Source organism: Bombus flavifrons, chromosome 17 (genome assembly GCF_040668555.2).
Source record: "Bombus flavifrons isolate JBK064 chromosome 17, iyBomFlav1_principal, whole genome shotgun sequence".
Lineage (NCBI taxonomy): Eukaryota > Metazoa > Arthropoda > Insecta > Hymenoptera > Apidae > Bombus > Bombus flavifrons.
Genome location: NC_138458.1, coordinates 6,976,197 through 7,003,973, shown reverse-complemented (window position 1 = coordinate 7,003,973; position 27,777 = coordinate 6,976,197). Strand labels below are relative to the sequence as shown.

Sequence of the window (27,777 nt, the reverse complement as noted above, 5' to 3'; positions counted from 1 at the left end):
ATCTATCTACGACAAACGAATATGTTGGTTGTCCGATTAACGATCTTTCTCCGCTAATACAGCGAACAGAAGTCACAATACGAAAGAGACATTTGCAATTTCGAAGCGATTAACGTATGGACGATGCAAATTTCACGTAATTCGATCGAAAATGAAAACGAAGAGGCGAAAAGAAAGGACAGATAAATCGGCATCGATCAGAAAAAGCGGGGTTCGACCTCGGTGCGACGTCGGAGCTGGTGGCAAAAAGGTAGGTTCGCGTCGACAGTGAGGATCGCGATTACGAGGAAGCTACGAGGAAGTCGGTGAAGCCCCCTCCAACGTCCCATGGTATTTCCCACTCGATTACAACGCTTCGATTATTTCCGTTCGCGCCGTATAACCGGGCATCTATTCGTCCTCGTCGGACTCGAAGGGTCGCGCGTTCCGGTGGTCCATTTGTCTCCGTTCGTCGAACGCGTTATACGGCGCGGCAAGTCTGGCGCATGCGCGCTATCGCCAGTCTCTCATGGCGCACGCCAGAGGAGTGGGGTGTGTGGCGGCAAGCTTCCAGCGGAGATCGCAACTTGCGGCTCAGTCGCTCGCCAGCTCCGACACTTTGTGAGTGGATTTTGTCGCGTAATCGTTGTCGCGCCTTCGAAACACTCGAGTCGTGTCCGAAGTGAAAGGAAATCCGTTTCGCGTATCCTCCTCGAATTCGTCTACTGGTCGCCGTAGACCCGTGATCGTCTCCTGTGGAGAAAATAGGGTAAAAAAGACAGAAAGAAGAGAAGAGAAGAGAACGGCAGAGAGAGGGAGAGTGATATTCGAGTGGTGCCGACTGTGATACACTTAGCCGCGTAGATAGCTCTGTGATATACGCGTATACACACATGGATATTTCGATAGCTCTGGACTTTTCTCGTACGGACACCGAAAACCGATATCCGTGTGCAGATATCTGCTGAACGTTTAATCGTTGTTGAACGGGGATCTCTGGTTGTGTGTGCGAGCAACACAGGGGATCCGTACGATTAGCGGGGATATTGGAATGAGTGTATAAATAAATACGTAGAAGGTGCGGAAGAAAGGAGAGGGAAAGAGGGACGGACAGACGGACGAACGGAGAGAGATAGAGAAGAGCAGCGGAAGAAAAGATACACGTGCGCGTGGTCGGTGTCTCGAGGATACCTGTGGATGCCAGGCTGTAGTCACGACGTATTAGGGCGCGGATTTCTGCCCGATGACCGCCGAGGGGATTCGCTTCGACTCGCTAACCGATCTACACCATTGATATTACGCCGCATCGGACGGTTCATCGGCTAAGCCGTAATCGAGGTGACCATCTTATTTTTGCTTTCTTCTTATTTCCGCTTTCGCGTAATCTTTGTTCGACGTCGCTGTTTAAACGTGTTACGCGAGGAAAATCCAACATTCGTCTTATCACTCGGTCGCTTCTCTTTTCCCTCTTTCCGCATTTCCTATCGTTTACCGCGCCTGTAATTCGGAAATACGGCCGTGAAGCGATCTCTAGGTTATGTAAAAGATTCGAATTGTTGATAATTTATAGGCAAATATAAGGCACGAAAGCTTGTTTAATTTCGATATTTCTATCCGAAAGGACGAACAATTTGTCCGATAATTTTCAAATTGCGGACAACTTGTTATTAGAATTGCTCGTTGTCCATTGGAATTGCTATATATGCTTTTGTTACTTAAAAATATCAAGCCTCGTTACCGAATGCCAAATGCCCGATGAGTTTCAAAAGTTTGAAAGATCTTTTACGTTCCTACGATAATGACGCATGTCGAGATCAATTTTAATATTACGATTACACATTTTTTATCCTGTTAAACGCGATGAATTATGGAGTTATTCGTAGAATATTTTGTCGTTTTAATCAACAGCCTATTATTTATGACGACAAAAGCTACTCGTATCGATCTTATCGGTCTAGTTTATACGTCGGTGTACATTTTCCGGAAGTATACATCGTATTGAAATTAAGATACGATCCAGGATATCGCGTAAATAGCCAAAGCAAATTGTTTAAAGTTTGTCCGTGCCTGTCATCGAACCTGGTCGGACCAAGATCGGTTTGGTCGAGGATTTTTCAGCGTCGTTCGATCGTTGAAGTTAATTTACACGTACATACTTATACGTTGTTTATCGACGCGAAACGCATCGATGGAATTTTTGACGCGTCGTAAACAAACTCTTTTTCTTCTATCTAATATAAAATATACATAAACTTTGTTAGTAAATAGTGAAAAATTGTTATCCAAGTGTATAGACTGCTGGTCGTTGTAATTAGTTTAATAACCTAACCTACATTCCAACGGAACTACTGTTACAAGAAAAAAGACAGTTAATCGACGTATGGGATTATAGATAACGATAAAACTTGCAACAATCTTCTCATTCTTCTTCGAGAAAGTATATCTATGAAAGCATCTTAAAAATTCTCAATTATTAATTCCAATAATAGCTGTAATATCTCTCTGCTTTTAATTGGTATCGAGTTATTAATTGGAAGTATAACAGGAAATTCAGCTACCATTATCGAATTATCTAGTACTCCGGGCGAAATTAAATATCCTATTTTTAATACGTTATAGGAGACAGCGAAGACGAAGGGAACGCGAGCGATATTTCTCCGATGTCGCGAAGATCCAGCTTGAAATTCAAATGCGTTGAAAAAATTTCAGGCGAGATTCCTGTGAAAATTAAGTTGCAGGTTATAGTTTACGCTTGACACGGTACGAAGCATATACAGACGTTTCTAATAAATATCAGAGGTTAGTTTACGAGTTATCGACGATAGATCACTTACCCTATGAAACATCGACTCGTTCGAATTATTTATTTACCGCGTTATATTTATCGATTTAAATGCACGTTTCTTTCCGTTCTTCGTTTAAACATTTGAGAAACGTCGCTCGCATCCTTTTGTCGATAAGTTGAGCGTCTCGTGATAGCCCGTAAATCGCGTACAAGTATAATTTGTTCGTTAGGTGCCGTAACAGCGAAATAGCAACGACAATGGGAATCGCGGTCGGTAACGAAAATTCTATGTAATTGAAAAAGGGAAAGAAGCTCGACCGATTATTTAACATTCACGGCAAAATGAAATATTCGTGTCGCAGTTTTTAGTAATATTTTACATATAGGCGATTAGAAATATAACCTGTTACAAGGAGATCGTTGTATTCTTATTCCCAATTTCTTCGACTCGTTACGTTCTTACCGGTTGCTATATTATATTGCCATCTTATTGCGTTCAATTAGACTAATAGCAAGCATAATCCGTCCGCTCGATTAGGGAATTTAAAGATTTCCTACCGACAAAATGACGCAACATCGTTACATATACCAAAAGTACGTATAGTCGAGAGTTGCAGGCAAATAACAATTGGCAGAGTAACGATTGCAAACCGTTTTTTAACGATCGGGAAGCTGAAAAAACAAACTGTCGTTGTCGTTAATACGAACCGATCGACCAGGAAGATTCTGCCGAGACTAAGAGAAAGGAAAATTGAAAAATCTTACGCGTAACGTGATCGCGCGATTAGAACGATCGCTAGTATAACCCGTAGCTCGTATTCGGCATTTAAAAAATCTAAAATTCTATTAAAATAAAAAAGGAAACTGAGCGAGAGGGGGGGGGGGTTTACGTAGCCCTGCCTCCACAGCCGCTCTCTTTCTCTCGCGCTTACAACGACGACGCACGCGCGAGCGCGGTCGCGCGCGCTCGTACTTACGCACATATGCACAATGTACACCGACGAGCGAGTATACGACGCGACGGCTAAGCGGAGCGGCTGTTGCTTACGCTCCTTGATCGTTATTCAGGAAGTTGCACGTTATCATTTACATAACACGTGAGCCCGAACAAAATCATGCATAATTCCTTCCTCCTTAGCGCGGCTGCGTTACCGCTTCGCTCTTTATTTTCCTTTTTCCCTTGGTTGGCGAAAAAAGAAAAAGAAAAAGAGACGCGAGAGGAAGAGGCCGTGTGTGTCGCCTGTGTTCGGCGCGAATCTACGCCAGACAACAGCCCGCTTTATCCGCGTCTGTTCGTTCGCTGCTACGCGATGCCCTATTGACGAAGATCCGGGAAGCGGTTCGTTCTATTCGACTTGGACGCGTTACTCGACGAGAATTCGCGTGATCTTCGCGACCGAGTTACGTGTCGCGAGATCTCTCAAGCCCCTAAAGCGAATTCCGAGAATATTTAACCGCCGTCGTTGAATATTTATTTCCGTTGGTGACTTAAAAAAGTATTTCTACGCTCTTCTGTGTTTACTAGAATAATACGTTTACTTGCATGGAAAAAGAACGTAAAAAGGGCAGAGTTGGTAGGTACAGAGGAACAAACAAGACGTATTCTAGAAGCGAATCTCTGTATAGAAAATAATAGACGGACTGGTGGACGATCGGACACTCTGCTCGCTCGCCATCTTTCTCCGAACGTTCTCCTCACCTTTGTATTCTACGCGTAATCAGCTTTCTATTCTGTTCCTGTTTACCGCTGTTCGGCTAATTTACACGCCGACTTTTTTCGCATATTTCGTTCTCGAAACTGCTTCTCTCGCTGGTCCTACTCTCCTCGTCGTTTCTACGGTCGAACGTCCCCTTTGGTTCGAAAAGTTTCCTTACGACCTCTGGTCGTACGTTATCGGACTAGGTGGCTGCTTTCGTTCGCGCCTCCGGTCCAGTTGAATCCACGTACGGCCTTGCGGAATTGTCCTGCGGGCAACAGCGGCAACGAGCCACATGGCCCGACTCGAATCACTGCGAACAGAATCGATCGATTATACCGAAAACAGTGCTAGCCGTGCAAAAGCGCGAGGATCGGGTGGAACGAAGGAAGGCCGAAAAGGAAAGGTGATTTATAGTGGGAGGAATTTAGCGAATATCCGGCAGGATGTATTTGCGAAAATCGGTGTTTCTGGACGTTGAAAGCTGCGAGCCCTTGTTTCCTCCGTCGAATCTTCTCGTTAGACGAGAACGTTGGAATTTTCTGCGAACATTGGGATAATGGATCTCGACGTACCGGACGATACCGCGCTGTAAAAATGGAACGTGTACGACTGATAAAAATAAGCACTCGATCGGAAAATACTTTTGTAGTCGGGCGTTGTTAACTCCGCGTCTAATTGCATCGTAATCTAGAAAGAAAACGTTATTTTTATAATTCGCGACTCGTTGTCGCGATACCGATAACAACGTGGACGTTTCCGCGATAACGAATGGAAGTGAGAAGAAAGATAAGAAAGTTTGCGAGAATGGTTATGACCTTTTTTCTTCTTCTCAGAGTAAATCCGATGCTTTTAAAAAGTTTTGAAAACCGCGTTAGCCCGTAATCCGCGTCTCGCGTAACGAAGACGATCGATCACACTTATCGGGTACGGTGTATAGAACGCGCGAGTTAAAATTAACCGTGTAATCTAAAATTAGGGTAACCTAACCGAAATCCGATGGAATCGCCGATGACCCAACGATACCGGTCGAGAGGTTAAATGGAAGGCAAAACGCGCGCGATCGTTGGATCGAAGGAGGAAAGAAGAGCGGAGATTCTTGGAAAGTAATTAGAATATAAACCGGTATTGGTTTTTCGAGCGTGGAAGAAGGAAAAGTTTCGTAGAGTCGTAGAGAGCTGTAGAGAGAAGGTTGGAAACGATGGAAGAAAGGTTTTTACGTCGATCTTCTATCGCAGTCGAGAGAGCCGATAAGAGGTTAAAGGGGAGAAACGACGTAGAAGAAGGAAGAGGAAGCGGGTGGCGGGAGAAGAAAGCCTTTCGAAACGTAATTCCGGCCGGAAGAGCCGGGAACCCGGAAGCGAGGGAGGAAGCACTACCGCGGCAGGGTGGTAAGGGGAATGGAAAATTCTGCAGAGCCTCGGGGGAGGGCTCGATCGATCGTTAAGATCACGGACGAGGTGTCGACGTCTAACCACCGGCAAATTTCTAGCGACTGCCTCTTTCGTTGTCCTTCGCGCTACCTTTCGGAGAGATTTCTCGCGCAACGACCGTACGAGCAAGTGATTTTTACGACTCGGCGATTGTACGACGCTGCGCCTTTTTGGCATGTAAATAGATAGTCGCGAGGCACGAATGTTCGTTTCAGATAAGAATTTTTTGTGGCGATACCGCGCTATACTCGAACGGACGAACCCGACGAAAAAGCAACCGCCGTGTATCGTTCTCGGAATTTTTCCACGCCATTTTCGGGCCGATACTTTGTTCGCGCGGATACAAATCGATCGACGAGACGTTCGCTTCGAACGAAATTCGTACAGAAATGTCCAAAAATACTGGCCGCGTTTTACGTCGCGCGTTCTCGGTTTCGCCGAAACAGGCGACAAACGAGCGGTCGAATTACAAATATAACGAGGAATCGTTTATCGTCGATCGACGTTTCGTTCGTATATTCGTCTCGCTTAAAATCGTCCCGGGTGAAAACGGACATTGAGAAGCGACGACGCTGGTGTTCGATCGAGACGATAATATCAGGTGCGACGATGTAGAAGCGAATTTAGGACATCGGGTAAGGAGAATAGGATACGCGGGTTGGAAGAAAAAGACGAATCGCGTAAGGAGAAACATCGCGGAATACGTGTCCGGCTGTTCTCTCCTTCTCGCACCGCAGGGAAGAGAACCGGTCTGTATCCGGACCGGAAGCGCGGACCTTGGACTTTTCTTTTTCGCTATCTCCGTCTCGTTGCCTCGTTCCTTCTCCGAAGAATTCGACGAGCGGTCAATTCGATCTTCTTCTCTCCTCCGATCTCTTCTCCACCCTTTCCCTCTTCTTCCATCTTGACGAGCCTTCTTTCGAGAGAGAGAGAGAGAGAGAGAGAGAGAGGGAGGGAGAGGGAGAGAGAGGTGTCCCTTCTTTCTCGTTCGTCCGGTTAATTCCAAGAGGGAGCAAAAGGAAGCAGACGCTCGCGATAGATGGCATCCGGTTCCCCTCTTTCGAGGAAAACTCGAGGAGGAAGTGGCGTTTAAAATACCTACGCCGGTTCCTCGTTCTATCGGTTCTTTCTCCTCCTTTCCGACTTCCCTTGCCGCTTAAATTACCATCTTTATCCTAAAAAGAGGGCGAAACGCGCGCTAATCGAGGTCAGCTGCCGACGAGAAACAACGTTTCGACGCGACGATCTCGGATAGTCGAAGTTTCAGGGATCAGGTTGCCCCGCGAAGCGCTTCTTTCTCTCTGCTTTCGCGTCTCTTCGATCCCTCTTCTTCGTCGAGGATCGTTCGCTCGAGGCTCGTTAATTTCTTGCCGCGCGTTGACCCTTTGTGCACGCAGAATCTTGATTAATCGACCGTTAGGTTATCTAAAAACCTATTGATCGAGCTGATTGAGTTAACCGTTGAATTATCAAGATCAACCGCTTGCTCGAATCCCCGGTTACTCCTCCTTTCACGATTAATTCCACCGTATTATTCGTGTTATTCGTATTGTTCGCGATATTCGGCCACAGCCGCGCGTACGGATTTCCAACTAGCGAACGCAGCGTTGCAAAAAGCGTCTCGATAACGACAATAGCGCGTCGAATTGGCGCGTGTAAATTGTTATTCGTGCGACAGAAGGTAGCAGTCGATGCGAGATAAACAACGGAGAATCTCGTTTTCGCTATTCCCGTTTTACCCGTATCTCTCGTTGTTTCGTTTCGAAGGACCCTTTTTACACGCGACGTACAGGATCCTTTGCGCGTCGATTTGAAACTCCGGCAAGTTGGAAGCCGCGTTAGATTTAATCGGCGGTTCGTGAAAGAGAAAGAATCGCTGCTTCTTACCTTTTTGTTATTTCAGTCGCTCGCATTGTCCGTTATCCTCTTGCAAGTACACGGTGCCGTTTCATCGCGTCTTTGTATAATTTACACGCCTCTTAAGTGGTTTCGTGGATCGTGAAATTTTGCGATCTAAAATTATCGTACAACGGATATCGCGGTAATAAGAGCCGACTTTAGCCGCCGTTGGTACCGCCGTACTTCCTTCGTCCTGTATTTATAAATACAGATTTCCCGACCGCTCGATAACCCGCCAAACTTTCCGTCCTCTCCACGATACAGCTCGCATCGCGTCGAAACGAGTCATTGCGCGATTATTCGAAGCTCGGCGTCGAAGAAAGCCGCCGCGTATGTCAGCTGCTTTTGCGAGCGTCGTCCGTAACTTCTTAACTCGTAAGTCGGAATTGTCGTCGTTATCGCGGACGGTTCGTTTCGTCCAAAGCCGAATCGATCGATCGTTCGATGTCTTCGTTTCTTTGCACGGACGAACGATGTTTCGCGGCAGCGGAATCTATGCGAGCATATCCTTAAGACGGTCGTCGACGTTGCGCGTTCTTTCGCACACGGCAAACCGATTCGGTTCTTCCGTGGAACGACCTGCAATTCGGCGTCTGTCCCGACACATTCGGCCGAGACGCACGAATCGCGTTGCGGTAAGGTTGCTTATTTCGATAAACAGCGTGTATTTATAGCAAACAATGGGAACCTGCGTGAGAAAATCGGACGGAGGACGATCGGCAGGTGGTGACGTTCGATCCGCCGCGTTGGCGTCCAAGAATAAAGCCAGCGCGAATAAAAAGAATGGCAAAGTTTTTCGTCCCATTTCCGTATTTTCCAACGTTTGACTGGCGACCAATTGGCATCGCGATGACATTCGTATAGGCGTAAAGATGGAGCAGGGTTTTCGTTGATTCAACGATGTTTTATATGTTTTTGTACAAGATGTTTTATAAATTTGAATTACCAATTACCTCAATTAGCCACAGTCGTTTGCTTTCAACCGATATTGGTATTATAGATTATTTTATTATTACAGATACGAATAGTTTCTTCTTACGGCCCTTGTACGTACGCTTTTACTTTCGTCGATTCCTTCGTTCCGACAACACGATTCCTTTAATTACCGTCCGTCTCGCGAGTGCGTAAGCGCGTCTACGCCGTATATTAAATTTCAAAGATATCCACGCGCGTACTCGCCTTTGACAGAATGTAATTTAATGCGAAAATTACGGAGAAAAAGAGCGGCGCCGATTTTATGTTCGATGGCCGGTAATTAGAGCATCGTGATGCGATGCGATCGATCTTTCCAGGGCTAATCTGCTAAATTCGATCGCGACGTGATACAAAGAAATCGGCCTTCGTAATTGTCCGAGCTCGTACGACCGTCCCTTTTATTCGCAAAGTTTCGTTTGTTTCTAGTTTGTAAATTAGAAATCGGGCAAAAGGGATTTTCCTACGCCAGCGCGGAGACCGTCGACGTTTCGGAGACTATCGTCGAGTAGCGTTATCTAAAATACCGATCGACCGTGTATGCGATGGAAAAAAGAAAGATACGCTGCTCTTTGATAGATAATTTCCATTTTTATCCCCATTAATTAGAGTGTCTTATCTAGAATTCTTTCAAGATACGACCGAGTATTTAATGTAATGTAACGTAACGCAACGTAACGCGTCTCTTACATCGCAAATTCTTATTATTTCTCGTTAGAAATTCTGGCGACGCATCGATCGCGAATCGCCGATACATCGCGATGGATGTAGAGATTTCGCGGGTTTTCCGCTATAGCAGCCGGCCGAAACGCGTACACGCGAAGCAGGTGGAAAAAGAAGCGGCTGGACAGGAGGATAGGCAAGAAGATGGATAAACCACGACCAGGAAAGTGGGAACGTTCTCTGTCGAGCGAGAGACATCGCGTTGAGTAGAAAGAGTAGAAACAGGCACGTTGGATACGTTTCGTTGGTACGGATGCTCGTGAAAAGCGCGTTATTCGTCGGTGCATCGGACGGGCAGACGTAACGAGGCTGGCGGTTTTGCCCGATTTTTTTAAACGCACGTGCGTACTTTACCTGTACGTACAACAGGCGGTTGGCCTTAGTTTTCCCGGTTGTAGGGAAATCCTATCCTGCCGCTCGGCCTTGATTCTCAGGCTGAGGCGGGTTAGCGCTAACTTAGTAGCGCCATTAATCAGCCGCCGTGAGGCGGCAGCCTCCGCAAATCCCCTTATCGGTATTAATATAAACAATGCCGGACGGCCGCCTCACGGCGGCTGATTAATATTGCCACTAAAGCGATCCAGCTCGAGAACTAAGACCGAGCGGCGGGATATTTTTGCGCGTAGCTGGCAATCTGAGCCAACCGCCTAGTTGCCCGGAACGACGAAATTTACGACACGGTTGAAAATCGTCTCGATTTTCATCGGCGTCGTCTTGCGCTTCTCCTTTGACGCCGCGATACGAACGCCTCGACGGACATACGACGGTACATACGACGAAACGTAGCCGGCGGCTTCCGACTAAATAGTCGGGTGTCGAGTGTTTTTAAAAAATTTGTTGCCGCCCCGATGGGCGCGATATCGCGATCCGTCTAGCGGGATAGCGATCGTCGCTATGACGGTAGTCGGCAAAGGCACGCGTCCCTACAAAAGGCGTGGAGAAAGGGACGCGAGAACAGGCGGATCGCCGACGAGAGAAACGAATCGAAAGCAAAATCACGAAAGAAGAAACTCTCTGTTCTCTGTCAAGTCTTTCGGGAGAAAGAAACACCTTTGGAGAGCAAAGTGCATCTTCGGAGGATAGTTTTCAAGTTTACTGGGCCACTCGAAAGAAACCTCGTGTGCCGGGACGAGGGTGGCTGGCACGCTACGGTGCAATGTCGAGGGATGTCGTGACAAGAGGAACGAGAGGGGCAGCAGGAAGAAAGAGAGAGAAGAATCGGGAGGAAAGAGCGAAGCGCGAGGAGGGATAAAGAGAGAAGAAAGAGGCTGGTTCCCATGAGGAGGAGGAGCTGCTGCCGAGTGACGAGGGTGAAGCAGCCTTTTTATCGACTTCCGGTCGGCGTTAGTTGCACGCACGTGCATCCGAGGCCTCGATGCTCTCTTTGTACCTCCGCAGAGATTCTCATTCACCCTCGATCTTTCGCGCGCTCTCCTTCCTCGCTTCTTCTCGAGTAACAGGTAGTTGGAAAGTTCAACGAAATTTCTGCCCGATAAAAAGCTTTTCCATATCTTTCACCGCCTCGTATTTCTACGCTTTTACGCGCTGGCATTTTTCCACGGTATCGCAGTTAACTGCAACGAGTCCTTTTTACGTTCGAAATTATCGTGGCGGTGTTAAATCGCGCCACTTTCCTCGGTATATAAGGACGTCTAATTTTCTACCATTTTCCTTCCACGAACGTTGCTCCTTCGATAAACGGAGCTACTACGTAAGAATCGTTTCGTTAAATAGAACGGAGCAAGCAGCGCGAAATCTTTATAATTTTGAAAACCAAAGCGAGTTATCTCCCAATGTATAATATAACGTTTCCTGCAAAAGATCATTGTACGAGATGTTATGTTCTGTCGTTAAAGTAGGGTACAGGCGATCGATATTATCGTCGATATTTAGGATTGTCGACGTTATCGTTCATCTTAAATATCGATTTGTTCGAAGGACGTAGAATTTTGTATCTGTGATCGTCGGTCGATATGGAGGTACATTATTACAAAAAGAAATATTACCTTAGAAAAACGTATCACCGGTAGCAACAGAAACCTTAGCAATACACAATTTTATCTACCGTTTTACAAACATTTACGCGTACGTCACGAACAGCACGTATGTTACGAATCATTCTCTGGTTTCGTTGCAATGTCCTTTAAATTCGACATTTTCCCGTCCAACTACGTAACATCGTCCAACTTTTCGTAGAGGATGTAAAAACGTATCGAACGGCGTGGAAAAAATTATGGCGTTCCACTTGTAGAAACTGGTACGGACGGTGCGATAGCGCGCGTTAGACGGTGTAAAATTTCCTTCTACGATTTTCCTCCAACTTCGCTCGCAACCAAGTTACGGCCTGTCCCAGTTGCTAGAAACACCCTGTATAACGGAACGCGCGAGGAATAACGTTTAATCGTGTTTTTTTCCGGCGGTAGTTCCTAGTGGCGCGGCGATCGAGGGTATAAAAGAGGGCGGAGAACACTAACCACGTGGGTCGGTCGTTCGTCTGATAAACCTCTGTTCGACGACGTGTCACTGACCCTCTCTTCTCCAACCTCTCTCCTCGCTCGCTCGCTCGCTCGCTCGCTCGCCACTCTTTTCCCTCTTTCTTCATTTTTTTAATTCGTTTTCGCGATAACGATTCGACACGAACGGTCTCTTAACCGTACTGCGTTCTTTCGGTCGTTTGCCACCCAATCGTACGTACTATTCTAGCGTTAAAAAGCGTCTCGAGTTTGAACGAAACGCGAGAAACGCGTATGCCTGTTTCCTTTGCCGAGAACCTTGCCAGTCGATCGTGTCTTATTTTCATGCTTTTCTAACTAGGCTGGCGCTTTTGTATTTTTTTTTCAAGTTGGCAGCTACCACTTTAGGTTAAGTTGGCGACAGGTTATGATTCGAAAGAACCGCCAAGAACCATCCATCTTTTCTTTTTCCTGTTTTCGTTTGCAGGGTATGCGGTGCGTCGCGTGTGAATTCGAAAAGAAACATTTCGTATTCGTTGCAGTCTATATTTTTTTTTTTTTTTTTGAACTTTTCGACGATATATTTCTTTCGTTCGGTGCTGACGAGAGAATTATACCGAAGCCAAGATCGTGAATCGAGAATGCGAGTGTCGCAGTGGGGTTAACAATCGTTCGAGTTTGAAGATTCCAAACACGGCTTTTGGTTCCGTGCGTGCATATGGACGATTAACAAAATGAATCGTTATAATCGCCGTAACGATATCGCATGATCGATGTACACGCGTGGATTTCCATATTTACGTAACTGGACAGAGGGACGAAGAAAGACCGGATTATAGATGATACGCCAGATAGAATCACCGCTTACTGGGAATTTCATGGCTTCGAACGTGAATTATCGCCGCGGCATTTCCTGTAATTTAAACGATATAATGGATTCGAAAGAGCTTTCGCGGCGCACGAAAGTTCACGGACAAACGGTAATCATTTGGGAAAACACGAAACGTTGCGCGTACTTTTCTCCAACTTCTACGTAAAATTGTAATGCCCTACCGCTATTATAGGTAATATCACGAGTCGAAAGATTATTTTAAAGAAACCGTCTAACACGACGATGCTTGGAACTTTTCAGCCGAAAACCCTTCGAATCGTGACAAATGCTCCTTGGTATATCTCTGACCAGACACTTTACGAACGTCTTAAGATCCCATCCATCAAACGCGTAATTGGACTGGATGCAGTAAAATACGAAAACCGAAATACGAGTCATGGAGAAGGGAATCCTCGTATTAAGGTATTAACGAAGCAGGTAAAAGTAGAGAAACAGATACAAAAGGTTGGTCGAACTACCTGGTCTAATAATAATATAATTAACGGTTAAACTGTTAAAAGGCAATAAAGTGTCCTAATCGAGTTGTCGGTAGCACGTTTGCCCCGTAAAACGAAATAGACGGTAAATTTGCAAAACGGATATATATATATTTATGTATAATTACAAACTCGGTTACCTGAAAAATCGTATGTTTGTAATCCTTGATTTTTGGTTTGTTATCGCGAATTAAGGCCTATAACGTATATAATATATATATATATGTACATACTTTAGTTTTTGCGTAACGAATAATAAAAATAACGAATATGATACAATGGAAACGAACGACTAAATATGAGAAAATATGAAATTCTAATAGGACGCTGAATAAAATTTTATTCGTGACTGATTATTCGACTAAAAGTTTATTCGAATAACGCCCATCGTGACGCACGAGCACCCAGTACCGTACGCACCGTTAAGCAAATTATCTAAATCGACATCCGCGTCATTTGGGGGACTTTAAACGACGAAGATCTGCGTGCTAGCGTGCCTCTGTCCTCCGCGTGGCTGCTTCTCTGCGAACGCGAACGCTGTGCGAACACGGTATCGGTTTATCGAGCGATTCGTCGGCGTGCAAAAAGTTTCCATGCTTGTTCTTAATTGCGATAACGCAGAGGCCATAATGCGTTCACCGTTGCACGAAGAGTGGCGTCAAACTGTTGCAGCGGCGGCGACATTCGCGTCGACGAACTGACCAAGATTCGCTCGAGGCTGCTTCGGACCGCTATCGCGTAAATGGGTCTCGACACTGGCTACGGAAGATCGAGTCGGAAATCGAGTCGCGAAAGATCAACGCGGAAGCACGCATCTTTATCCTTTACGACTGATTTTCCCTGCCTCTCGATTACCCGAACGCGCTAGGCAAGTATAATGGTAGCTGGTAGGAAAGAAAGCTGACTCGAGCCGTGGTCCTACCGTTGGGGTTCGAAGGACGACCACCGCGGATGAGACGAGGATCTAAATCGCCAACGATCCGCACCGATTCTCCGAAGCGAACGGCGTAGATTCGGCTTAACTCGCTGCTCGTCTACTACCGCACTGGCTCTGTTCGAACCAGCCTCTACCAGTAAGTGGACGGACGTTGATTTGTTTGCGTAGTGCGCTACGCCAGTGGCTGCTATCTCGGCCCGCATCTCTCTTTTCTGCTTCTCTTTCTCTCTTTCTCTCTTTCTTTCCGCCCGCGGAGGAACGAGAAAGCACTTCCTTGTGAGTTGGCGAGAGCGTGACGTAAGCGGACGCGCGAGCATCGGGTTCACCGACCAACTCAAGGTCGCGGAAACCCAGCTTTTCTTCTTTTCCCCGGTCCTCTTTTCGTTTCCTTCGTTCCACTCATCGAGTTGCAGTGGTTCGCCAAACTATTCCAACGTCTAGTATTTTTTCTTTTTATATATATGTAGAGAGAGAGAGATTCGTTTATCCGAATTGATAGGGAGACGAAATCGTTCGGACAATGGAATTTTCGAATAACGGAACCACTCACTTTCCCCGATATGAAATTTCGTTTATTCGAATACGAACGAGGACCGATCGATAGATAGCTTCTTTAAACGTATACCTTTAATATTATCGTATTATCTTTTTATCGCCCGCCAAGTCGCGTAATTCGTTCGATAGAGTCACATTGTTTTTGTACTTGGAACTATCGAGGCTCTTTTTCGAACGCCTCGAGCGCCTCGGCATGCGAAGCCATCTCTTCGCTCCCACTTTCCTTTGCTGTTTCCATTCGTGTAAAGTCGTCGTTATTATCGTATTTATCGGAACGAAACCATTTCGTTACATCGGTATACTCGAGGTTTTTCTACTGTCCTTAGCATCCGAAGAATCTACGTGCTTTCGATGAATTTTACGATATCGCGTTTTCGTTTCTTACGGCTAGACGATAGAGAGAGAGAGAGAGAGAAAGAGAGAGAGAGAGAGAGAGTAGGTAGATGGACAGACGAGGAAAGGATAAAATTACAAATACAACGAAGAATCGTTTAAACTCGAACATTATTTATTATCGATCGTTTGTACCTTGTTGTTACGTATGTAACTGGAGTGTGCGGAAAGTTATGCCGGTCAAAAGCGGGTCGCGAGTGGAAAAAATGTAAGAAACGTTCGTCTATAAAACGAGAGAGAAACATGACTGAACGGTGATACTATATTGAGATAATAGAGAAGGAATGACGTACGGCAATATATCGTATATTGGCAATTTTTGTTTGCGAGACGGTTGTGGTATTGGGTTATCAGTTAGTGGTACGAAAGCGGCGCCACTACAGTTTCATTTGACGCCACCTCAAACTGTATTACTTCGCGTAGCTTGCCTAATCAATAATAATAATAATAACAGTGGCTTCGGTTATCGTGGAATTTTCAATGGAAAACGTTTCCTTCGCTTCGTTTTACACGTCGTATGTCATCTTTGTGTAAACAGATTCGTAAACGCATGTCCATACTTGACAAGTTGCACGAGTTAAAACGAGAGACACGTTAAAACGAGTAAAATGCGTCGTACGAGAATATATGCCAGGTACGTTAGTTTTCGAATTATGGATGACTACAGAAAACGGTCAAAACGTATGTCTGCCGCTTGACACGCGCGATCGTACGTTTCAGCATCGAGTACGTACCAGCATCATGGAGCATGTCTCGAGAGCTAAAGCTAGCGAACCGTATGAATCGATATGACGAAGCAGGTAGTATTTCGCTATTATATCCTTACGAGTATTCGTTATTTCACTATTGTTTTACTAGCGGAAAAAAGCAAAAATTGCAAAGATCAAAACGAAACTACGCTTCGGCTGTATAATACAGGCAACGCTGGAAAGCCCCCTATACGCGTTGAGAAATATTGCGACGCAAAGTTACAGGAAGCAACTCGTATAGTATTTGGTTTTTTTAAACGAATTCAAAGTTTCAGTGAAAAATTTGCATCTTATATTTCGAATATCCGTTTATCCATGTTCGTTTTTCCATGTTCGGCCAGTGTTCCTTGCCGACGTACGTAGGTTGTACGCTGAATTTTCTGCATAACCGTAGATGGAATTAAAGCCCGATAACGTTTCAGAATGCAAGAGGATGATACTTTTGGCTGCCGCACGCGCTTCCATCGACGACAGCCTCGCGTTCCTGCCCCTTTTCAATTCAAAAGGAAAATCGGTTATCGTATCAAGACGTTCCGGAAACAATCGGCTCGGTACCGACGTTCTCGTAGAAGGCGTTTGCGCCAGATAGGCACCCAGACCTACGTAAACTCCCGTTTAAACGATCATCTACGCGGCGTTGCGAGGAAATCTGTGTAATCGGTGATTTACGTGGCGCATGTGCGATAGATCATCGTGCAGTTGGAGCGTAACGAAAATTATAGAGGAGGTAAGCAGAGTGTACCGGGACCGGAGAAAGTTTTCCCTCGTTATTCTCTTCTCTATAGATGCATCGCTGTTATTACGTAATTTTCTTGTAGCGTCTCCTATGCTTGCCTCGCGAAATTCGGACGATAGCTTTTCGTACGGTCGATGGGCACCTCTTCTTTTGCTTTTGACGTCGATATCGCGTCTCCAGTCGTACAGAGCGAGATCAGAGCGAGATCAGAGCGAGATCAGGGTTTGGCGATTCGGAATGGACGCGTTTCCACTTCCGGGACGAGAAGAATCTTCCATCGTTGTCGAGCTACGACTCGACCTAATTGCTTGCCACCACGTTCTGTGCGTGTATCCGACGTATAGAACGTATAGGGTGATTAATAGATACGTGTCCGTGTTCGAGGAGGTGAACGTACGCGTTAAAATAAGCGTGGAGACGTCCTGCGAACGTACGTCCCATGTACCCGAGTTACAGATAATTAGAGAAAAGGTTGCACACTGTACGCCCTAAGGCCCGGGTACGCGCTGAGACTCGTTATCGCGCGTGCATCGATACTTTTCGGTGTTTGCCTGCGTTGCTGTCGTCGACGTTAGAACCGTCCGACGCGTAATTCGGTTCAAATAAAATAATTTTCCGTATTAACGTTTCCGCCAATCGTCGAGTCAAAAATACGCGTTTTTTTCTATCGCTATATGTATCGTAATAAATAACGGTAAATTACGAGTAATTTGATCTACGGTTACGATACAAAGAACGTTAGTACGAAGCGAATGATATTAATATCTACTAGATCGTAACAAATGCGAATGTAAGTACGATATCGGACGATATCGATAAATCATCGGTTTACACGCATTGCTACGCGTGAAGTAAAATTCCCAACGTTTTTAAATTCGAACAATGGGAATATGTTTGTCAAAGATATTCCCATCTCGAGTGTACATATGTACTCTCTTATTTTTGTCGTCGACGATGTTACATGGAAGCGTGTTGTAGTTATTGATTACGAAATGTCAAGTACGAAAGCCTTCTTTTAATCCGTTTTATACGCGGAAGTGGACTGATAACGTCGGGTAACGTGATCGACACTTTATTCTTGGGTTTCGCGCGGCTTCTGTTTTCTTTGTTGTTGTTCTTTGCTTTCTCGTTTCCTGATAAACGTCGAATCTTACGTGGCCAATTTATATCAACGTTTGTACAAGTGAAAACCGACATGGCTTTTGTAATTATTCGCTTTCTCAGAAGTGAGTCATAGTCGGTGTGTTGGGCATTATCGAGTAAATTCTCAATTATATAATTATTTGAATAGAGAGCCGTTTGTTATTCCATAGTCGAAACGAAAGACAGAGATAAGTTATTCGTTGTTTAAAATACCGAAGTTAATTACTGAAATTAAACGTTGTTTACGAGCAGACCTTTATTTTTCGTTTACTATTATTATTATTATTATTTATTTATTTTTATTAAACAGTACTATTCGACATATGGTGTAATTAAATCCAAATAAAAAGTAACATTTCGTTTGCAAGTAAGAAACAGTAAACACGTTGTTTTTCACGTTTCTCGATCGTTTAAACGAGAAATTTAATTCTTATTAGCAACTAGAACGTTATGTCAATCTGTTACTCGTTATTTAACGGGTACGTAAAATTTACCAGCACAGTCGACGATGGTTTGACTTCAGCGTTAATTTTAATAAAACTAATGGTACCTTGTCTACCATAAAATACCTGTGTTACATAATTCGCGATAATAGGAATTACGTATATGGTAGTTTGAAAATGTTGCTGAATTACGTACTGGAAAGAAGAGAAGTAGGTGAAATCTCTTGTGAAACGGAATTGTTTTTCGAGTAAAACGCGCGACATTTAAAATTGTTTAGGAGTTTTTCGAGGCACGGTCAACCTTTTCCGCGATATAATATAATTTGCCAAACAGCTAATATAATTTGTATTACGCCGGTAATAAATCAACTTATTATCAGCGATGTATCCTCCGTTATCGATGAATCAATAGTAGATTGCCACATAATGAAGCTCGACAGGAATTAGCGAAAACTGTGAGTAAGATAAAGAAAGCGAGAAGGAGAGAGGAAGCAGTCGAGTACCCGGAAGAAAAGAGAATCGACTCTTGGCTCTGCGATAAATCTTAAATCCTCCTCAAGGATCTTCCGCCTTCTACCGTTAACCAGAACGATTTCGTGCTTGGCTCGGAGTTCTCTTATATTTTACAACTGCCTCTTTTTTTTCTTTTTTTCTGCGACCTTTATTTTGCTTCGAATCGCGTGCATTAACCGCAAACTCGCTTCTTTTTTTTTGCAACAGTTTTGCGACATACGCGCAAACAGACGAATCTGCCTTGTTCCTCGTACAGTTGGAATTTTGTTTACAAAGGAGAAAAGGAGCATCGTCGATCGGAGGTTTCTTCGATTTAGTCGAGCAAGCGAGACCCGATAATAACGATCGCAATAGTCGACGAATTATAGTCGAAGCTGAAAGCACTCGTTCCTCTCCGACGAGGAAAGTTTCGAGCAACTGCGAGCCCGTGGATAGCGTTTAGCTAACGACGAACGGTGGTGTAGTCGCGTTGAATAAAAGAGAAGAGGAAAACAACACGCAGTTGCGGTAAATCCGCGTAACGCTTGTAACATTTTGTTGCGACAAAGTACGATAGGATAACGATAGGGAAGCAAAGCGAGAGTCGCTGATTCGTTTTCGACCACCTGTTTTAAGCGAGTTTTCGTTCTTTTCGTATCTTTGGTTCGATTTTGCGCTCGCGGAATACCATTTATAGGTGACTCCGCGTTATATATCTTGACACGGTACGAGAGCAACGTTGTTTATCGCGAAAGATCGTGCTACGATTTTGCAAGAAAGTCGTTTGCTGTATCTTTAGAACCAACATCGATCGATAAATAATCGATAACCGTAATCTGTTGAACGTGAAAAAAGAAAAATCGAATTACCAAGAAAGTAAGATTCTCTCGAATAGCGATAGGGCTAATTAATATCGTGCTAGGGGAGCTTTGATCGAGAGCGTAATCTTTGCCGGAACATTACGATTTGCTAAATATCGAAATAGCGTTTGCCAGCAAACAGTTGGCAGAAAGTGTGGGGGACGGCTAATGTCGATCAAATTGTAGTAGTAGTTTCCTTCGGGTTGTCGTTAGTTACGCAACAGCTTCTATGAATAAGACATAACGAACCTCTGACATTAAGGAAGATCGGGGAGAATGTTCGCTTCCTATCTGTTTATGTTTATATTTACATTTATCGCTATTCCAATTCAGATTACGTGCCTCTGTATGTATGAAATGATATATGCGTGTTTTTTGAATCGTTTCTTTTTGCTAATTTTGCTCGTTCTTGCCGTCTTGTTTTTTCTTTTTTTTTCTATTTCCACTGCGTGACCTTTGTACAAAAATTTTCTGTGTGTTAAAGAGACGCGTTAAAAATAAGGATATCGATAAATAATGCTGGCGTTAAGAAATAAGATAATTTGAACGATACTACAACTGCAATTAAATATTTTGATGTTCTGGTATAGTCTATTTGGCGTTCTAATTTACGTTCAGTCGCACGCATATGTATATACACGTATAAATTATTATTGTTATATTTGTTAGCTTTTCCTTTTAACGTTCTTTAAAAGAACGATTTCGGTCTCATCGTTTGTAATTGTAATTTTTAATGCGTGAATCAACGAAAACGTTATGACTCAGAATATGTATAAAACGAGTGAGTCACCGTCTTTAGCGGAAATTGAGATTTTTCAATGCGACGCTAGAATTCCAAAGGAGCGATTTTCACGGTGTCTTCTTTGCCGCAACCTTCGTTACCGATTCTTCGAACAAAAATTTTATGGCACGCGCGTTGTTTCTGTATTCTCGTAATGGAATAGGTCGAGCTTTTGTTGAACGGTAGATCTTCTCGATGTGTCGAATTCGAAAAAAAAAAAAAAAAAGAAAATGAGCCGACCAAATTACAAAGTATTACCAAGATATCATTGAGCATAACTCGATGAAACGATATTTAACGGAGCAAAGTTTGTTGAAATGGCGCGCAAAATCAATAAACTCGTAGCCTGCGATAGGACAGAGTCGCAGTGGTTGTAGTGCTAAATCCTAAAAATTATAGCGGGCCTTAAGTACCTACGCTATCTACTAGTGCATCTAAATGAAAATCTTTTCATCGGCAAAGATAATACTTGGCGTTTTCCGCCGGGCAAATACGCTCTTGGAAATTATATACGAGCAAACTGTAGAGCGCAGAGAATGGCTGATATCGTTATTTTCCTTAGTTTCGTTGCTTTTAATTGCCTGCAACGTTTCGATAGACGTTGTTGCGCATTCCCGATATCAGTTATTAGCAGCCAGCGGATTTTTACGCGGATTCACATTTTTGTGAACACGATCGAACAACCTGCGTGGAAAATACTTTGCACATCTTTTCACGTTACGCGCGTTTTGTAAAATTCTGCGCTTCGAAATCTCCTGCGAGCGCGTGGAAAGCGCGCGTCGTCCAGTTATTACGTCAGGTTCTTCGTCAAATTCCATTAAGTACCGTTAAACGTCGTTTTTTCGCTAAACAAAGGGAAGAAAAGACGGTGGTTGGGCGAAGAGGTGGTAAAAACAAAGTCGTGTAAGTGTGGCAGAACGAAATCCGGTAGACGGAATGTGATCGATCGAGCATCCAGAACGGGCATTTCCGGCTTGGAGGTTGCGACGAGCCAACGAAAGGAGGAAGTTGTACCGGAAGTCGTAATCGACGCGAGAAACTGCTCGAACGATCCTCCAAACAAAAACTGCCTTTCAGGCCTTTGGCAATTAGGACGTTCAAAATCCTCCGCAACCGGTTTATCTCTCGCCACGTACCTTTGCTATTGAACGTTATATCGTGTAACGAGACAATGCGGAATTGCACGCGCTCCAACGTAATACGCCGTTTATCGATTATATCGGGGAAATGGAAATAAAGGAGAAGCGTACTTTGCATCGATAGTACGAACGGTGAAATCTCGATACGAGAGATTTACGATGCCCGCGTTTTTCTCGTTGCTCTTTTAACGGATAAGCGTACGATTTCGTTAACGTTTAATTTTCAACGCATCGTGAATTACGTTAGAGCAAAGCTACGCGTAAATACGTATCGAATTTTTACAAGTTTTCACGTTCGTCCGTCTTCGCGCGAATAATAGTCGCGGTATTGCTACGTTATATCGCTATTTTATCGCGTTACATCGTAATTACTTGGCTCTCTGGCGATAATTAGCGTGCATCTATCCCGCTGTGTACACGATACAGTGGTAGTAGGTAGAGCAACGTCCGGATATATGGCCACCGGTCGGGACCGTGTACGTTCTTATATCCGGAGACGCGACGACATTCCGAGAATTAACCCACGTTATTCGACTGTTGCTCGCGCGTCAAGGGTAAGAGCAGGCAGTGGGAAATAAGATAGCGCGGCAGAGTCCAGGTCATTTCCCTCTCTTACTACTTCCAACGACGTGTATTACGTGGAAAACTGTTGGTCGGATAGAGCGGCGTTTCGGTCGTACGAGTCTCGATGATCCGACTAAGGCCGTCTAACGTCGTTGTACCGTAACGGTATAATAAAGTAGAAAAGAAAGATTATCTATATTATAAATTCGATAGCGGATTGAATCGCGTCGATACGGATCGCAGATAACGCCGAGGCCTGCCTCGAACTACCAGTTTCAGAAACTGGCGAGGACAACTTGGTGGCCGTATATCCGCGTATACGTACACGTGTCAATATCTCTACTTAAAAGTATCTTTTCCGCGGAGATATATCCGAGGTTTTGTTATTCGTACGAGCGCAGTCTGCCGACTTTTACGAGCGATCGCACATAAGCGAAGATGCATCCTGTTTCTTTTCCGCTCGCAACGATTGGCAACGTCCGCGGGAACTTTTGCCTTCTATTTTTCTTCTTGCGTGTGTCGTGCGAAAAGCGACGAACGACGTGATCGATAGCTTCGCAAAAATAGGTCTACGCGACACGACGTAAAATGTAAAGTCGATCGGAGGGAAAAAGAACGGCGGAGGGGTTGGGTGTCGTGGCGCTTCCGTTCTTTCCTTTTAACATCATCCTCTCTCTCTCTCTCTCTTTTTTCATTCCATGGCAAGTTTGTTTCTCTGTCTGACGATCGGTTCACGTGGTCGGCGCTTCCCGAACGAGAATTTCCTGGTGCGGAACAATGGCGCAACGACCTTCGCGTGCCAATATCTTTGCCTTTCCTTCGCGTCTCCGACACACCTTTTTCCTCGTTATTAATTTCCTGCTTACGTCGAAATCAAAATAGACGCACGAATGAATCTATCGATAGTATTTTTAAATTTAAGCTGAATGCCGGAATCGTGGTATTCGCGAGTTGCGTTATCGTGGAACCAACGCGGAAAGTTAAAAGTCCGCGCGCTCTAACAACGATTGTCGTCGAATGGTATTTGAAAATGTTGGTGTTTTGTCGATTTCAGGGAAAAGAAGATAGAGAGAGAAACGTGTTATGAAATTGCTGCCGTCGATTCAGCTGCCGCAATTGCCACCGGTCTCGGCCGGCGGTGGAATGACGGGGATGGACTCTCGACTACCACCGGGTATATCTCTGCCTTTTAGCCCGACAGAGCTGCTCTGGCGATACGGACCTGCCATGAATTTTCCACCCACTCATCCGCCACCGAGTCCCTTTCTCGATTTCAAGACGCATCTACCAGCTAGTTTGGGTAAGTCGCCTTCGATCTTCGTCTCCTCTGCTCGCCAAACTTTCCAATTTTATTCGACGAAAGGACGCGTTCGCGATTATTGACGCTGGTCGTTAGCGCACCGACTCTCGTTATCCTCATCGATCATCATCCTACTACCGTTATTTCGTCTTTCCTTCTTTCTCTTCTAGCTACGTATTTATAACTAACAACGTCTAATATTAATTATTCATATGTCGTTGTTACGATTCGTGAATTAGAAATATCAGTATGTTGACACGCGTGTATTCGAGTGTTTAAATACGCATGAATTAGAGACCTTTAACGTCCGAGTACGTGGTCGTTGAATCGCATAATTAAATATGTATACGAATACGTTTGTCGTTGCAACTGCCATTCGTGAGATTCGCTCGAGCGAAGAACGTATTACCGCTGTTATTCGAACTTTGCGCCAAAACTGATTTTGCGGCACCAGCAGAGCCGAAACTTTTCCTACGTATTTCGATTTAAAATTGAAACGTATTTTTACGAGCATTTGAGATACCTCGCCGTGAAATTTCAACCTTCGTTGCGTGTATATGCTTCGTTATATCAGATACAACGTTTTGCATTTGCCACAAAGTTATATAATTGCCTGTAATTAGTAACTATGTTCGGGACTGGTAGAGACACTATAACGTTATTCAATGAAAGTACGAAGAAAAACGTGCCTGTACGTTAGTCGCGGATTAAGTAATATTTTTACGTAACCGGCGTCAAATGTATCACGGAACATAGGTTTTTTAATCGTTAGATGTATCTTTTTATTAGAGAAGCATCGATACACGCGTATTCGCGTATTCGATCTCGTCCTAACGAACGAAAAGACCATGAGCGTAAAAGAGAGAGAGAGAGAGAGAAAGGAAAGAGTAGAAAGAAATTAATGGAAGGCGTATGTCGAACAGCTTCGGATCCACGGCTATGGTCCCGCGAGGACGTGGCGACGTTCCTGCGATGGGCCGAGCGAGAATTCGACCTACCCCAATTCGACATGGACATGTTCCAAATGAACGGCAAGGCGCTCTGTCTGCTGACAAAGGCGGATTTGGGAGAGAGATGTCCAGGCGCTGGCGACGTGTTGCACAACGTGCTGTCGATGCTGGCCAGAGACTTTAACCAGCTTCAAAGATGTCTTCCCAGCAGTCCGGTGACGCCCACGAGACCCTCTGCGTATCCCCTCAGCCCCCATTCGCATCCTCCTACTCCGACCTGGACGGAGAACCCGTACACGGCGAATCTGGCCTCGCTGATGTCGGCGAATTCGGTGACGCTGTCCCCGGCGCCCTCGGTCGACAGTCAAGCAGGTTCGCCGGGGCACACGGAAGGTACTCAGAGTCAGGTTTACAAAAGCGACTCGGACGAGGACAATCAACAGGCGGCGAACGGAAGCCCACCGGCCACCCCGACCGCCCTCGCGGCGCAGAGGTTAAGCGAAGTTTGCGTCAAGGATCAGCCCAGTCCCACGTTGACGCAACCGATGATGCCTCTGACGCCCGGTGCCTTCAGAACGAACCCTGCCAGCGCTGCGAGAGAGTTTTTCCCCAGCGACTCCCCGGAACCCAATACGAGTAAGTAGCGCTTCGGAGATGTTAGTTTTAAGGATTTCACGAGCCGAGGAACAGCCTTCGCCTCTCGGTGTTCGCGTCTGTCGGTAAGATCGTACGGTAATCTTTCCAGTCCTGTCGATAGGAGCTCGTGTTCGTACAAGAGGATTCCACGGCGCTTTCTTCTCCACCTCCGACGATTGCTCGCGACGTGTCCACGACGACGAGATCCGGTGGTACGCCACTTTGCAGCGATTTCGACAAACAGCGTGTATTTTTCAATCTTCTACGAGAGTCTTGCCTTGTCCCGATAGCGAATGTCGCGTCGTAAATCCTACCCGTTGTACAGCGAGATCGTCGCTTGCCAAACGGGGTAAAAAGCGCGTTCTTCCTACGTTTGCCCGCAGACGTTGCCCCTTGTTTTGCATTCCAATGGAGAACAAGATACTTGTTCGCGGACTTGTTCGGTTTTACGAGGCTCTCTTGCCTGCGCCATACGTACATAGATCGACTGCGAACGCATGTTCGTCGACGATCGTCTGCCAGTTCGGACTAGATTCCATTCCGCGGACTGTCTTTGCACTCGAATTTTGTCTCCCGTGGTCTGCGGATTTGCCGCGGAAAACGCGAGTCGATCGCCTGCAAACGCGCGTCTACCGAACGGATTCGATCATTTTTTATATAAAAATTCACATAGATTCGTGGATACGTACATATTGAAAGTAATCGAAACAACGGCTCGATAAAGACGCCAAAAAACAATCGGTTCGTTCGACGAACACGTTGATAATAATTGGATGGTCATGTATCAAAGTTATTCGTTGCTATTTCTTGCAACGCAACACCACGAATACCTGACACGCATCTGAAATTAATCTTGCGAAGGTCATGGTCCTAAAAATTCTCTGCTAGATAGCAATGAATCTGAGAGAGAGAGAGAGAGTTTACAAGTATCAAATAAAATATTCCTAGACGCACTTAGGCATACTCTTACGTATACTCTTCTACCGTACGTTCGTAATAAATATCCAAACACCGTACGACAAACCGACGCAGAGGCGATCCAAGCTGTCCTGTAAAAACTTCTTCTTGACTATATCGAGTACAGATGGTAACGACAATACGAAACTGACGATATAATTAATAATAATATCGTAGATTAGCCGACTCGAAATGGACGTATAAAAACCTTTGTTTCTTCTTTGTCACGCAGATGGTAGACTTTTGTGGGATTTTCTGCAACAACTTTTGAACGATCCCTCGCAACGGTATACGCACTACATCGCGTGGAAAAGTCGGGAAACGGGGGTATTTAAAATCGTTGACCCCCCTGGACTTGCGAGGCTCTGGGGCATCCAGAAGAATCATCTTTCGATGAATTACGATAAAATGAGTAGAGCCCTCCGATACTATTACCGAGTGAACATCTTGCGAAAGGTCCAAGGAGAACGACACTGTTACCAGTAAGTTGATTCTGTCGTTATAATAATTTAGCTGTCGTATCGCCAACTAACAGCGAGATAATACAGATATTTATCTAATAAGCTGCGGAAACTGAGACGATCTCGTGAAAGTAGGAATATTTCGTCGATCCGAGAAACGATCTCATCGATTCGAGAGACAAATTTCGAGCATATACTTGGCAATTTCCCTCGATCCTCGGAAAGTTAGAGAAATAACAATATACAAAGTTTATTATATAAATATTCTTCCGTTATTAAATCAAATACTAAGAGAATGTTTATACGATTTTAGTGAAAAGTATTTTCATAGAGCCGCTTGAATATAAAGCTGTCGAACGAAAATATTTATAATATGACGATTACAACTAACGCATAAAAGCTAGTCGAGGAAAAGCGAAACACACAAAGACGTACATAATTGGAGGTTATTCAAACCCTTAACTGTTTACGTACGTGTTGAAATGAAGTAATTTCCCCTATATATGTACTTAATTGCTTTTAATGTAATTCAGTCGAGTTAAAGAAGTTGAAACTTTAATATCGAGCTTCCTACGAAATGGAATAGAACTCGCTTATAACAGGTTTCTATGTATTTAGGTTTCTGCGAAATCCAACGGAGCTGAAGAACATAAAGAACATATCTCTGCTGCGTCAGCAAATGCGGATAAAGTCAGAGCCGGAAGAAGAAGGCGGAAGTGGCGTCGAGCCGGAAATCGATATGCCGACGGACCTCTCCATGTCTAGTATGAGTCAGCCATCCAGCGAGCAACAACAACAACAACAACAACAACAACAGCAACAGCAGCAGCAGCAGCAACAACAGCAGCAACCTCTGTCTCTTCACGATCCACCCGCAAAGTATAGAAGTCACGCGTATAATCTCGTGAAAACTAATCAAGAGTCTGAAGAGAAAAAGTGACGCGAGACGTAGCACCGACTCGACTGTGCGTTTTTAACGCCAACCGAGTCAACGGATCTTGAACTATAGAACGTACTCGTTGCTCGATCAGAGACAGTCGTGTTTCGAGATGATGCGAAAAAATTGATGTACTTTCTGTTAAATACGCGAGCTATCTCGACAAAGTCGCTCCAGCCTTCGCTTTCGGTATGACACACGCATCTAGGGATATTCGTTGCCGTACTAAGATTGCTAGATCGTAATTTTTCAGCCACTGTTCGAACAAGATCGGCGAACGAGTTGATTACAAACTGGCAACCGACTTGCGATCGATGTTTACAGGGCAGATACACGACGAAAGACTGACAAATAAAAATATCGTGCGAGTTACCGCGTCAAGCGACGAAAAGAATGGTGTCCAAAGCAGCAACAACGTTGCCTCGGCCATGATTA

At 44.8% G+C, this 27,777-nt stretch overlaps 1 protein-coding gene across 2 annotated transcripts; it reads left to right on the top strand.

The window, feature by feature from the left end:
• Positions 1 to 190: 190 nt before the first annotated feature.
• aop (ETS variant transcription factor anterior open) lies at positions 191 to 27,777 on the top strand. 2 transcript variants are annotated; one of them, XM_069130777.1, is made up of 5 exons: positions 191 to 1,317; positions 23,156 to 23,401; positions 24,325 to 24,987; positions 26,177 to 26,426; positions 27,024 to 27,777. In XM_069130777.1, exons 2-5 carry the CDS (start codon positions 23,185 to 23,187, stop codon positions 27,343 to 27,345), a joined length of 1,452 nt encoding a protein of 483 aa, XP_068986878.1. In that variant the 5' UTR covers positions 191 to 1,317; positions 23,156 to 23,184; the 3' UTR covers positions 27,346 to 27,777. The 2 variants fall into 2 exon arrangements, with proteins under 2 accessions (XP_068986878.1, XP_068986879.1); XM_069130778.1 differs by lacking the exon at positions 191 to 1,317 and adding an exon at positions 16,409 to 16,670.

What these genes read in the sequence shown, in the direction of transcription:
- aop (XM_069130777.1), top strand. Translation starts at nt 23,185, where the DNA reads ATGAAATTGCTGCCGTCGATTCAGCTGCCGCAATTGCCACCGGTCTCG. An exon ending in CTCCCCGGAACCCAATACGA is followed by an intron (nt 24,988 to 26,176) that starts GTAAGTAGCGCT and finishes TTTGTCACGCAG; the next exon opens with ATGGTAGACTTTTGTGGGAT. An exon ending in GGAGAACGACACTGTTACCA is followed by an intron (nt 26,427 to 27,023) that starts GTAAGTTGATTC and finishes CTATGTATTTAG; the next exon opens with GTTTCTGCGAAATCCAACGG.